Source organism: Ruditapes philippinarum, unplaced genomic scaffold (assembly GCF_026571515.1).
Source record: "Ruditapes philippinarum isolate M1 unplaced genomic scaffold, ASM2657151v2 ctg6443_1_1_1_1, whole genome shotgun sequence".
In the NCBI taxonomy this organism is placed as follows: Eukaryota; Metazoa; Mollusca; class Bivalvia; order Venerida; family Veneridae; genus Ruditapes; species Ruditapes philippinarum.
The window spans coordinates 62,271-75,663 of NW_026863992.1; the positions used below are offsets into that span (position 1 = coordinate 62,271).

Sequence of the window (13,393 nt, forward strand, 5' to 3'; positions counted from 1 at the left end):
GATGACTGTTTCCAAAAAAGGGGCCCCCTGAATGGGTAACTTAGGGACGTAATTGAATGGAGTCTATTTTCTTACGTATTGTATGACCCCCAAAGGGAACAATTTCCATCTTTGCGTTTAGCTCTCGGGAATGACATTTCATTATTCCTTGTGTAAAATATAAAAACATAGCCTTAAAAATAAGTTTATATGGAGGGGTCATATGCCTGATTGAAAGTAGGATTTTCTTTTCAATTTTTGACTTGCATTAATAAAAGAACAATCTTTAAGACAAGTTTTAAGCAAAGCATAAAGGTCCAATGGGGTATTACATTTAAAAAAGTTGAATTAAGTTTTATTATTTGTCTTTATAACCTATAATGGAAAGAAGCCGGAATCAAGCAATCGAAGGAAAAGTAAAAATTGCCCACAACTTGAACAAAATTTCTTACATTGTGAACTATTTTAATCCAGAATTTCATACAGTATATTCTGATCAATCCAAATAGTTATACAGTATATTTTTAAAATAAATAAAACGTAGATTACATTTATACTAAACTTACTTCAATAATGGGAAGAAGTTGTTAGGAAACATTTATTCAAATTGTGTTCACAACTTTTTCATTTATAAGGCTCATGTTGAAATCATTAATTAAGATCTAAAATATGCAAAAATCAATTCTGATACCACTGTAGCTGTCATACAGTTCTGGTACTTATAACACTGATATTTCATGCTGAATTACCTAGGTCACACCTGTATTTTACAAGAAGCTATGCTCTTATACTTATATCTCACAAGCGTATGAAAAAATACCTGTACTGTTGAAAAAAGACTTTATTACGAAATGTTAACATACCAATGTTTTGTAGTTTGGCGAAACATTGTCCATCATCAATAATCTTCTTACTTTTCCATAATCCAAAAGGACTATACATGTAGTGATTACACATTCCGACTAGTTTGATTGATCCATTTGGTCCATGATGTTCGTTATCCTCTTCCATAGTTTTGTTAGACAAAGTTTTAAAACTGGCAACACTACAACTTTTCTGAATACTACAAAGTTCGATACATCTTGTAAGATTCGTATTCAAGACAGTTGAATCTCCAGATAACAATTCATATTCGAGAGGTAGCATTTCAGATGATTCGATGCTGCTGATGTCAGTTATACCTGTTGAATGAGAGATAATATATATCATAACAAATATATTAATAATTCAAAGAATTTCTTTACTCGCACTTTGTTACAATCTATCAATGGTTAATACGAAACAAACATACATTCCTTAATTGTTAACTTACGTGTCAGTTTACAGCCAAACAACTTGAAATTTAAACATCTTGATTTGCTTGTTGGCTTTTCAAATGAATGTTTGAACTTTGCGTATCTTCCATTGATTGGTCTCGGCAGAATGAACACTTGATTTCTTTTCCAAAAGCTTTCAGGTGGGAATATTCTAAATTCCTGAAATAATGAATCACCAATACACGTGTTTCTACATTTATTTTGTTTCATTCTTTGAGTTAATTGTACGTATCAACGTCCTTTTTGAAACGGCTTGGTTTTAATAATGCAATATTTCTGATTCATTAAGTTTAAAACCAGTCTATAAATATATATACCAAGATAAACCATCAGAACTGCAATAAGAATTTCTTTAACTTTATAAGTAGGGTAAAATAAATAAAGGGTGTGTTGTAATGTACACATGTATTACATCCAAACAAAAGAACAAAGGACACAATCGCTTGAATTGAAGTAACCTTACTATTGTTATCTAACAATGCAAACGTCAAGCAATTGATGTAACATTACATACTACATAATACTGCAAATAAGTGCAAGTTATCTTTCCTGTGTTGTATCCAGTAAGGACTATTTCTGCATATTCTGATCTAATTCTTGGAATTTTTCGTAGATTTTAAGTGCTGTTTTCTATGTGTAAAATGCTTCCTTTGTACATTTGACATTAAGTTTCTTAAAAAAAAAACATTTTTAGCTTCATGAAAGTTACTATGAATCGGGTGGCATGCTGCTTTAAAATGTATACTTATGTTTTGTTGTTTTGTTTTTGTTTTTTAGATATTTTTACACAAACGAGTATACCATGTCTTTGTATGCCTGTAATGTATCCTTATTGTTGCCGAAATAAAAACTGGGAAAGTGGTCCACATGTTCACAGGTCTTTCGAAACGTTTAAATTACCAACTCCTTCTTATTGTTTGTAACATCAATTAAATCCACCTAAATTGAAAAAATTTCATTTGTACTTAAATTGTTGAAAAGCTTGTCTGAATTACTCTTTAATTTACAAATACGGTATCTTGAAACAATACGGATTGTACTCACATTTTTTTTGCAGAAGAATGGATGCAAATACATCAGAAAAATACCAAATTGTTCAAAACACATTACCCTTCGTGCTTAACACACTTTAGACCAACTGAACCAAAAAGCGACCAACCCTTTATTGTACTTCGAGCTATGAAGAGTGTGCATTCAACCGTTTAACAATGTTTATTTAAATTATTGTCTTACCGTTGGTATAAAATGATACTGCGATGAACAAATGTTAAAAATGTTTTCCAAGTTTGTTTAAATAGTTTTGTGACGGGTTTTTAAATGCTCATACACGCTTCATTATGAAATAGAATCAATTTAAAATTATTAAAAATTTTAGAAATTTTTTAACACTGGAACAGATTCTTAAATTTTTCTAAAAAAAGAGACATTTGCATATTTCCTCCCAAATCATTCCTTTATCATTCAAAACCCGGAATGATATTTTATTTATATAGTTAATTAAGTTTTGTAAATAGTTTTAAAGTAAAACCCAAAATTATTCAATTTAAAAAGAAAGAATACCAAAAATGCCAAGCCCAATTCTTGGATTAACCTATTATTCATATGGTTCAAAATAAAATAAAGAAATACTCAGAAAAAGTTAAGAAAAAACTTGACAAAACAAACTTTTGGGCTTTTTAATTTTTACTTTTAAAGTTAAAAAACAAAAATAAAGAAAAATCTTTTTTTTTTTTATTCAAGGGGGAAAGTTGGGGAAAAAGGTTTTTTTTCAATGGCTTCCAAATTGAAAATTTGAAAATGTGTTTATACTTACATGCAAAAAAAATACTCTTTGAAAATACTCGTTAAAGTATTGATCAATGTATTATCGTTTTTCTTTTATGAGAGAATACATCTTTACATTAATTATACAAACCAAAATCCAAGGTTTAAGATCTGTAGCATCATGAATCCAACCAGTAAAAATAGTGTTTGTATTTGTAGGTATTTGGTCTGTGGTTCCAGAAGAAACAGTGATCTGAGTGTTTGGTACCTGTTTGTCGTCTATTTCAATACTTTCAAAACATGGCTCACCATTTTCTACACACAAAGCATCAGAAGTCTTACACAAACAAATGCAAATTCAAACATACCGTAAAAAGGTTTGCAACGGGTAAAATAATGATTTGTAATGTATAATTAATGAACGATCATTAAAAATCGAGTATTGATTGCAAAATGACATTCAAGTGATATATTCAGATTCCATAATAACGCCGGAGTTCCATATTATACTAGAAGTAAACAGTATTCTTTGAGGTTTCTAAGTCTTAGAATATCATATTGCCAAAAGGCTTTTCAATCAGTAATTGGAAGATGTAAAAGAAAACAAATAACTCATCGGCGGCTTTGCCACACCAGACTGGCAATGTAAGAAATGCTGACTACACGGGTCAAATGTCGCAAGTGGCAAGTCGTTGTGGCTGTTAGCAAGAAACTTAACACTCATTGTTAAGTACTGGTTTGTTCCAGGAACGGATTCCAGATTGTTTCAATACGATTATAGCTTCCAAAATGATCGAACTAAACTAGACTGAATTTCGTAAAACTAAAATAAACTTAATAATAGTTTATTCCCATATAAGAATATTCAAATATTAGAAATAATCTCAACAAGTCACCAAGTTTATGGATATTTTGCTATTTTTTAGTTAACATGTTAAAATACTAATTTCTATCGAATTTGTAGAAATTATAATTGGTGAATTATTTTGTATTTTTCAGAGTTTATTCTTTTAAGCTTCGTGGAGTTTACTTACGTGCTTCTATACTCGATACGTACACCTGAAATGACATGTTTCCTGTTATGTCTGCCTTCAATCCAAATGTAAAAAAGCGACCTCGTGTTCTCCTGCAATTTAATAGTTCTATTTACATTTACGTTCATTATCCAAAGAATACAAAGATAAAATAGAAGAATATAGTTAAGAAGCGTATTTTAAATATATTTAAGAGAGATTACGATCCCTAAATAAAAAAAGAACAAAACACTTTGTCAGGTAAATCAAAATAGTTAAAAAGTGTATTTTAAAGATATTTAAAGGGGTCTTACTATTTCTTATTCAAAGATATGTAAACAATAGAGAATTTGTTGACTCTTACATCCGTTCATACCTAGGCTACAATTGCTTCATATATATTGCGAGACTGCTCTGTGGTTTTAATATATGGAGCTGTGGTTTAAAAGTTGATGATGTCATTTTAGTTAATGGGGTTGTCATTTTGATATATGTCATATCTTAAGTATATCTGATAACATGCCAACACACTACTATGGAAAATATGCCATCTTCCTTTATCAAGTATATGAACACTTTGATTTATTTCACAAGGAAAAGCATCGCACAATGAAGTTTTTATACAGCAGCAATTAGGCTTGCGACGAAAAACATGCGTATGAAACTTGTCATATTTGAACTGTGATTTCTCAAATATCAGTTGGCGGAAACCACAATTTCAACATGACTCCTGACTTTGTCCTTTAACACAAAGAAAACGTTACCAGTGTTGAGCTGCCAAATAGAATAGATTGTGGATTACATGTTAATAGGGCTGTTCTTTTATGCCAATAGGACGGTTAGACGGAGCATTGATAATTTCTGTTCTTATAATGACGCCAAAACTACACCAAACATACAATAAAGCGACAGGTTTTATCCATATCAGCTGAATTATTTGATATTAGAAAAATCTATGGCAATTCACAAGCTGAGAATTGATGTCAGTCTAAGTATACAACTCATTTATAACGGTGCCATAATGACGTATTTTCAAGTGACATGGGTGGAGAATTAATAGAAATTTATCGTTCACCTAATACAAATCAAAACAATCAGGTATGATACGTATGTTTGAATTGTTGAAATTAGTACAGCACAATTCGAATATCGGCAGCGGAAATAATATCCGCTTAAAATATTGTAAATGATATCGCTCTTATCGAAATTATTTCGTCTGACCGGTTAACACCTAAATGTTGTTTTGATGCATTCAGCCTTCGCGGTTAATTCAAACGCATCAATACTCTAAAAATTGAAACAATATTGTTTCTTAGATGAAACATTTGATACTATTATAGTCATTATACTATTATAGTCATAATATCAAATACATCATTAATTACACTATGGTAATCATGCATGCTGTATTCATTACTGTAATACAGTAGATATATCAGAGACAAAACATTGACATTTTCCACACTTTTTCCCGGGACATTATTCTTTTTAACGAAATATTAATTCGTAATTACGATACATAAATTCATTTTTAAGAAATATTTATTCGTTATTACGAAATATTAATTCGTTATTATGAAATATTAATTTGTCTTAACGTAATATTAATTCTTTTTAAATTCACGAAATTATCATTTGTTTTTACGAAACTTTTGACAAATTTAAAAATTTACAAAAACCTTTTATTTGTTTTAAAAATTTTATTGAAGGTCAAAAGAAATTTGTGGGGCTTTTTCCCCAAAACAAAATTTTAAAATAAATAAAATGGAATATAAGGTTTAAAGGGCCTAAGGGTTTCTCTTTTTTAAATTTAAAAGAAAACCCTTTCTGTTTTTCCCTTTTTTCAAATGCATATTTCCAACAGCTGCCAAAAAATTTATTATAGATACATTTCATCTTTTCTTTTAGAAACGAAACAGGCTAGATTATTACTTTCTTTTATCATACACATTAGTTAAAGTGCCTCCAGATTTTCACAAAAATATATTTCTATTTTAAATTTTTAGAAAAATCTTTATTTAACTCAGTGTTTTTGAGGTTTTTCATTGACAGTAAGTATTTTCTCAGTTCCCCCCTCATCCATTTTTAACCCCCCGCCCCGCCTTTTCACCCTTACAGACCTTATCCCCGCAATTCCCTTATCGGCCCGTTTTAATTGATATTATTTCACATTACATGTCCCACTCCTTTCACCATTATGTGAGTGTGTCGGGGGGCCGCGTCCTGTGAACGTTGCGTTTGCCTGGTTGATCTTTATTCTTGTTTTTTTTAAATAAACTTAAAAGCTTATTTCATTTTTATTGGCAAATACATATATATTGTAACTTATTCTTTGTATTGGTTGTATTATATGAGTTTCTGTGGAAATGAGTATTGCATCCGTTTGTTTTGTTTTTCCTCTGCATGTTTAGGATGTTTGTTTTTGCAAATTGTGTGTACATGAAATAGAAATGGTATATTTCAGGTGAAATAAACTAAGTACGGATTTAGAGTTTATTTCTTTTCTGCATTAAATTTCTATCTTTAACTTGTAGACTTAACAGTACACGTTGGGGAGATAAAACATATAATGTAGTGGATTGTGATTAGCACCATATGCTGGCGGTTTTACATGTTGTGGTCTTATTTGGTCTATGTTTATAATGATTTCGGGTTTGACATGTAAATTGAATGTAATATTTACAAGCATGCACTTGGTATTAAGACCACAAGATACTTGAAGAACTAGGCGTGCTTATTATATATTGATTATGCTGTTACTACGCCTATTTAATATATACTTGTGAATAATTGATTTGATTATTTAGTAATCAGTTGATGTAATGTATGTTTAGGTCACGTGTATCCTTCCAGGTTACATTGCAAGTGCTTTTGACGACATGATGTAAAAAGGATTGATTGTTTGCAAGAGTGCCAGCCATCTTGACTGTCCTAGTTACATTTTGGGAACTGCCAAAGAGTATCATCATATCGTAAGATCACGCTCTGTTTAAATGAATCAAATGAAATCGTTTTAAAATTTGCCTGTAAGTCTTAAAACTGTAAGTTAAATATCTAATGTTCATATATGATAAAGATAAAACGTGCCTATGATGTATAAAAGCATGTAATGAATCATTTTTACTAATAAAGTAAGATAGAAATTACCTTAGATATACTTTTCCAGGAAGAGTGGTAGTTTCCGTGTTACAAACCGAAGAGTCCTCTAAATTCCCAAGCACATCATTGACAAAGCATATGAAAGAGGTATTTCCCTGAAGAAAAACATTCCTGTTTCATATCTGATTGAAAAAACTTTAAAAATCATGCAATCAACAGACCAATAAATGTTTAATTCATTTAGGTACTATGAATTTAAAAATATTGATCTTTAATTTTTTTTTTAAATTGTTTTTTTTCTTGCGTTAACCTTCTTGTTTCGTTGTTATTTCATTTAAGAATTCACCGGATGTCAGAGCAAGTTTGAAAAATCAAATATCAAAAGGAGAGAGTTGTTTTTATTTGTATTGATAAAATCTATGTTTAACGGTTCTATAGAACAAAACCACATATATAGTCTTTATAAATAATGAAAAATCGCACAGTTTTCACACAATATATATAAAGAAAAGTCTATCTATATAATTATTTTACCATTAACTAACTTCAACATAGGATTTGATACACAATTCTTAAAAATATCATAATATAAACGTGCATGTGAACATTTCCAGAGCACGTGCATGTTATACCTCTTTAATTATTTTATATCTGATGTTATGTTTGTTGAATATCTCGTGAGCGTCGTCTGGTCTGCTGACGTCATTTAATTTGACCAAATTCACACGTTAACAAAATTGTGATTTGCGCAGCGAACAATTACACAGTTTTGTGCGAATCTCTATTGACGAAATTGACCATACAGAGAAATTAAGTAATGTATCGCCAGCACTTGTTTACAAGTGGCATGGTCATAAATAAGACAGTGGTAAAAAGCCAGAGGGAAAAAATATATGGGAAATCAGTTTGTATTTATTTTAGTAAAAATCTTACGATATGCTGAAGGAGTGAATAGACGCTAATCACAGCCTCAAATTTTGTGATTTTTTCGTCATCATTGGCCGTTTTTTTTGTTCACAGAATTAATTAATAGAAAAAATTAAACATTACACGCGCGGTACATGCCTCGTATGTTGTTTTTATCTTTAAAAAAAATATAAATTAACAAGTGAAGATAACTGAATTGTTTTAATACTTGAGGAGGTCACCTAGTAAGAACTTATCGAACAGTTCGACACTAAGGTCAGTGTCCCCGATGCTCAACATATCTTTAATACGTTTGCTTATTAAAATCAGCCTTTATTAATTGACTGGTGTGTTACTTATTCAGTAGATACATTTTTTGTCTGGTGTCTATCCCCGATTCACCTCTGGATTTTGCTTTTTTACAGCTAAAATAGGAAATATAAGGACGACAGGCTAAGTCAAATAAAATAATGATGCCCGCCACCATTGAATTCAAAAGGGAACTGGCGGTGTAATATTCCAATATAACAATTTTCGGTAAGTCTTTGGATAACACCACTTTCAGCGTTTTGATTGTCGTGGAGAGTTCATCAAAATACTTTGACGTCGATAAAGCCGCTTGACATAGGTCGCTTCCCCATCGTTGTTATGGCATGATATAGTTTAATGCCATTTTTGCACTTTTTAATGAAGTTTGGAATATCTGTTTAAATGGTATGTATGACTATATACGTGACAATATATTTGTAGCTATGCATCTTAATGGTTATAAAACTTGTCACGGAAAATTTGGCACATTAACTCACGAATTTGTCTAATATTATTTTAATTAACTTATCTTTAATATAAGGGGTAAAACTTATCTTGAAGTTGGTCATCTAACAAAAAGGTTTGGGCCTTGTCAGAAAAAACAGGTATTCAAACATATTGCATTGGCTATAGTTAGTATATATAAAACATACTCACCAAATTTGTAGACTTGATGTCAATCATAACTACCTCAAGTGAACGCATACAGTCAATGTAATACCATTCAAAATCTATATCTGAAATAAATCAAACAACACTTTCAGTTTTCTATCTGAGATTATTATGTTGAATATGCCTATAAAAGGAAACAAACTTCTATAAGAAGTACATGCGTAATTTTACTGTCTGTGATTATTTCATTATTTCGTGAATATTCTAGAACAAAGATTGGAATTAGATTAAAGTTCAGCAATACATACATATAAGGATCGTTACTCATGTAATAACATATGCAAATGTACATCATGTACGTCGGCAAGACATTAAGTTAAATCATACCTTGATGCAGTTTGTAGAGGGTTCGTTGATTTAGAATCAACTCTGAAATTAAAAATAAAGCTATACTAAGCAAATAAGATTTAAAATGGAATTCATAAATGATTTGAATTCTGTATCTTAATAGTGTCGATATTTTTGTTAACAATAACCATTACACTATCTGCAGTATATCATTTTGTCCACTCTATTGTACAGATTCGATTTTGAATATCTGAATAATGTTCTTTTAAAATGTCGTTTATCAAAATACATTACATACGAATTTGATGAAATGAATTATTGCAAAGTTAAACTTTTAATACTCTGAAAATAATTGTTCAAAAAGAGAACTAACTGATATTCAACATTTAATAATGGTGCTTTATATCTGGATGACAATATTAAATATCATGTTTTACTGAAAATACTTTAAAGAAGATGTATAAGAATACATACCTGTTGCCATTTCATAGTCAATGCTTTGGACTGGAAACAATAAATAAAGAGAGGAAAAACATTTGAACCGTAAGTACGGAAATTGCGAATATGTTTTCTTTACATATTATGGTAAATGGTTCAAATAATGGTTATAAATCGTCTCACATACGATTGTATTCATATCCGCTAATATAATTAATATTTAAAGAATCTTAGACTATTCGTTAGTAGATATGTAGAATCCGGCCTGAATAGAGGTATGCGACTCATGATCCATTGTGGGATTAAGCACTAATGTAAAAACAATACTACCCAGTCGGTTGAAAAGTTGATTTGTTTAAAATAATTCTATATTTTTTTATACTTGAGCGACAATAGAGAGCGTACAAGAACAGTCAAATAGTAAAATCGGCAGTATAAATAATTTCCGCTTGAAAAAAGCGTGAATGACCTTTCTTTTTTTCCTGTTTGAATCGAAAAAATATTGGTCTAAGCCATGTTTATCGGCTATTAGACACTAATTTGACGTTTTTATTGACCACTCGGGACTGTGGCCTTCGTGGTCCCTTCCTAATGACAAATGCAAAAATATGTAAGATCTGTCATAGCAATCAAACAAGTCGAGATATGAACGATAACTATTTTGGAAACAAATGTGTCAAAACAGTAGAACCTATGTTAATTTAACCTGAACAAAAATCTAAATTATATTCAATTTGTATCTCGCAATGTAATTGTGATATATGTTACAAGTAGTAGTTTTCCAAATAATTCAATAAGATACTTCTTCACTTCTTGTATACTTATATGATCAAAATGTACGATCTCTTGTACAGAATTGCGATATGAGACAATATATATAGCATTTATACGTGTGTATATCCATTTAAATATAACAGCAATTAAACAATATCAATAATTATGCGAATTTAATTTCCGTTCGAAGTCGCCATTTACGATCTATAAATTTCATAATTGTCTCAAAAATTTTGAACAATACATTAAAAGTAAGAAAATTAAAACAGTTTTTCAAACAGGAATAACTTTTCTCCAAAGTAATGATCTATATCGATGAAGCGTGACATGAATGTTACTGATATAATAAGGTAACGTCAGATTTTAAAATAAATGAACATTTGTACTTTGACCTTTCTTTTTATTAAGTACGTTTGTGTGAGTTTTCATAAAGACATATGTGTAAAGTTAAAACAGTTTGATAGATTTTCTTAATCTTAACATTATGTAAGAATATGATAACAGAAACATTTTAAGCGGAATAAAATGGAGACAAATCCAACCCAAGATAATGAGTTATTGAAATAAAAATGTATTGAATCAACCTACTATACTGATCATTCGAATAAACTTAAAGAATCAATTAGTTATTATCACTTTGGACACCATATCAAATAATTTTAAATTAAGTTTATTCGAATGATCAGTATAGTAGGTGCCCTTTGATTGGTCTCATGTGTCGTGATTGATCCGTTTACTTTCGGATTTTGAGCTTAAACTCATCGGACATGACATTTGATTTAATATGATGAAATGATTAAGTTTTATCTACTTTCCGAAATAAAAGGTAAGTTAAATGTGAATGATAAAAATTGATAAAATACTTATTTATTTAAAGCTGCATTTTATCAATTTTATTAAAACAGAAATAGCTAAAATTGTTTAAAGAAAGGGAAAGGGGTTAAATAGCGACTCCCGGTCTTAATTTTGTGTCGAGACGACCAAAATGACTTTATAACTTTTTAAATCAGTAACTTCTGTTATGTATGCAACATATTACATGTATATAATTTATATCTGACCAGTTGGTATTTCCAATATTATCATTGTTCTATTTTTAGACATTAACTACATGTATGTACTAGAACTTTCTAAACTGTTGTAGAAAACTCATGCATTATATTTAGATAGAAACTTCTGGAATGTTCTTTATTGTTGAAGTTGCTAGATTATGATTACTTTAGAACATAATAGACTTTTCTGGAATTCTCTTAGTTAATATATATAAAGTGACATTTTTCATTACTGGTACCTTTTTAGTCATCAGTGATCTTTTAAGTCATCAATATATTTATAGTATTATTCAACTTGGAAATTAAGTGATTTTTTGGAGCTTGGATTATTAATTATTCTTGTGGATTTTATTGTGGGAATTTATTCTAAAGTGTTCTTGGATTTTACTTGGATTTAAATGTGTTATTCAAAAAAGGATCATTCCAGGATCAGATTAGACATTTAAGATTTCATTTTTATTTGGACTTCAGGTATTTTTAAACGTAATTTGTTATTTTATTTTTCTTTAATAATTTTCTGTAATAAATTTGTTATTATTACAAGTTTGTTGCTGGCTTTTCTTTCTCGTTACGCCTGGCTCGTAACAGAAATTGGGGGCTCGTCCGGGATTTGAATATTTATTTTGGCTACATTATTGGAAATTATTACCGTTTATTTTACATTTTGTTATTACCGTATTTACTCATTTGAGTTGATATCATAGTTGTTCTATTAAGTGTGCCTTTCAATTTTGAAATTTTTGAAACACACCACTTTTAAGTTTAAAACCAGCAGCAAGCAGTCATGTCTTTTGATTTAGAAAAGTTTGTAGCTGAACCTTCCCAGGAGGTATTAGATTTGGCTAAGAAAACTGATTTGCTTGATCTTGCAAAAAAGTATAATTTATCAGAAATTAAATCTTCAATGCGTAAACAAGAAATTAAAAATCTTCTGATTCATTATTTTGTGGATGAAGATATTTTTGGACAAGATGCACTTTCTCACATTGTTGAAAAACACTCTGAAATTTCTGAAATAAAAATAAAAGAGCTTGAACTTCAATTTAAATTTGAACTAGAGAAAATGCAGCTAGAAAAAGAAAGGGAAGAAAGACAGTTAGAAAAAGAAAGGGAAGAAAGACTGTTAGAAAAAGAAAGGGAAGAAAAAGAAAGGGAAAGACAGTTTGAAAAAGAAAGGGAAGAGAGAAAATTAGAAAAAGAAAGGGAAGAGAGAAAATTAGAAAAAGAAAGGGAAGAGAGAAAATTAGAAAAAGAAAGAGAAGAGAGAAAATTAGAAAAAGAAAGAGAAGAGAGAGAATTTCAGTTAAGAATGAGAGAATTAGAAATCAAAGAGAGAGCAAATCAGTTTGAACATAGAATAAATTCAAAATTTGATGTCACTAAAAATATTAGGCTTGTTCCACCTTTCCAAGAAAAAGAAGTTGATAAGTATTTTCTTCATTTTGAAAAGGTTGCTGAAAATTTAAAATGGCCAAGAGAGCACTGGACATTACTTTTACAGAGCGTCTTAATTGGTAAAGCTCGTGAAATCTATACACAACTTACTGTTGAACAAAGCTCTAATTATGATAATGTAAAAGATTTAATTTTGAAAGGTTATGAGTTAGTACCAGAGGCCTACAGGCAAAAATTCAGAAATTCTAAGAAAGAAATTGGTCAAACCCATGTTGAATTTGCAAGAGAAAAAGAACAACTTTTTGATCGGTGGTGTCTATCTAAGAAAATTAATAAAAATCATGAAAAGCTCAGACAGCTCATGTTGGTTGAAGAGTTTAAACGTTGT

General features: G+C 30.0%; 1 protein-coding gene across 1 annotated transcript; it reads right to left on the minus strand.

Moving 5' to 3' along the window:
- Nucleotides 1–40: 40 nt before the first annotated feature.
- Nucleotides 41–9,897, minus strand: LOC132724031 (uncharacterized). Its single transcript, XM_060708841.1, has 10 exons — nucleotides 9,821–9,897; nucleotides 9,386–9,427; nucleotides 9,044–9,123; nucleotides 7,220–7,326; nucleotides 4,094–4,185; nucleotides 3,211–3,374; nucleotides 2,097–2,174; nucleotides 1,292–1,454; nucleotides 843–1,160; nucleotides 41–147 (listed from the first exon to the last, which is right to left on the minus strand). Exons 1-10 carry the CDS (start codon nucleotides 9,828–9,830, stop codon nucleotides 41–43), a joined length of 1,161 nt encoding a protein of 386 aa, XP_060564824.1. The 5' UTR covers nucleotides 9,831–9,897.
- Nucleotides 9,898–13,393: the final 3,496 nt, after the last annotated feature.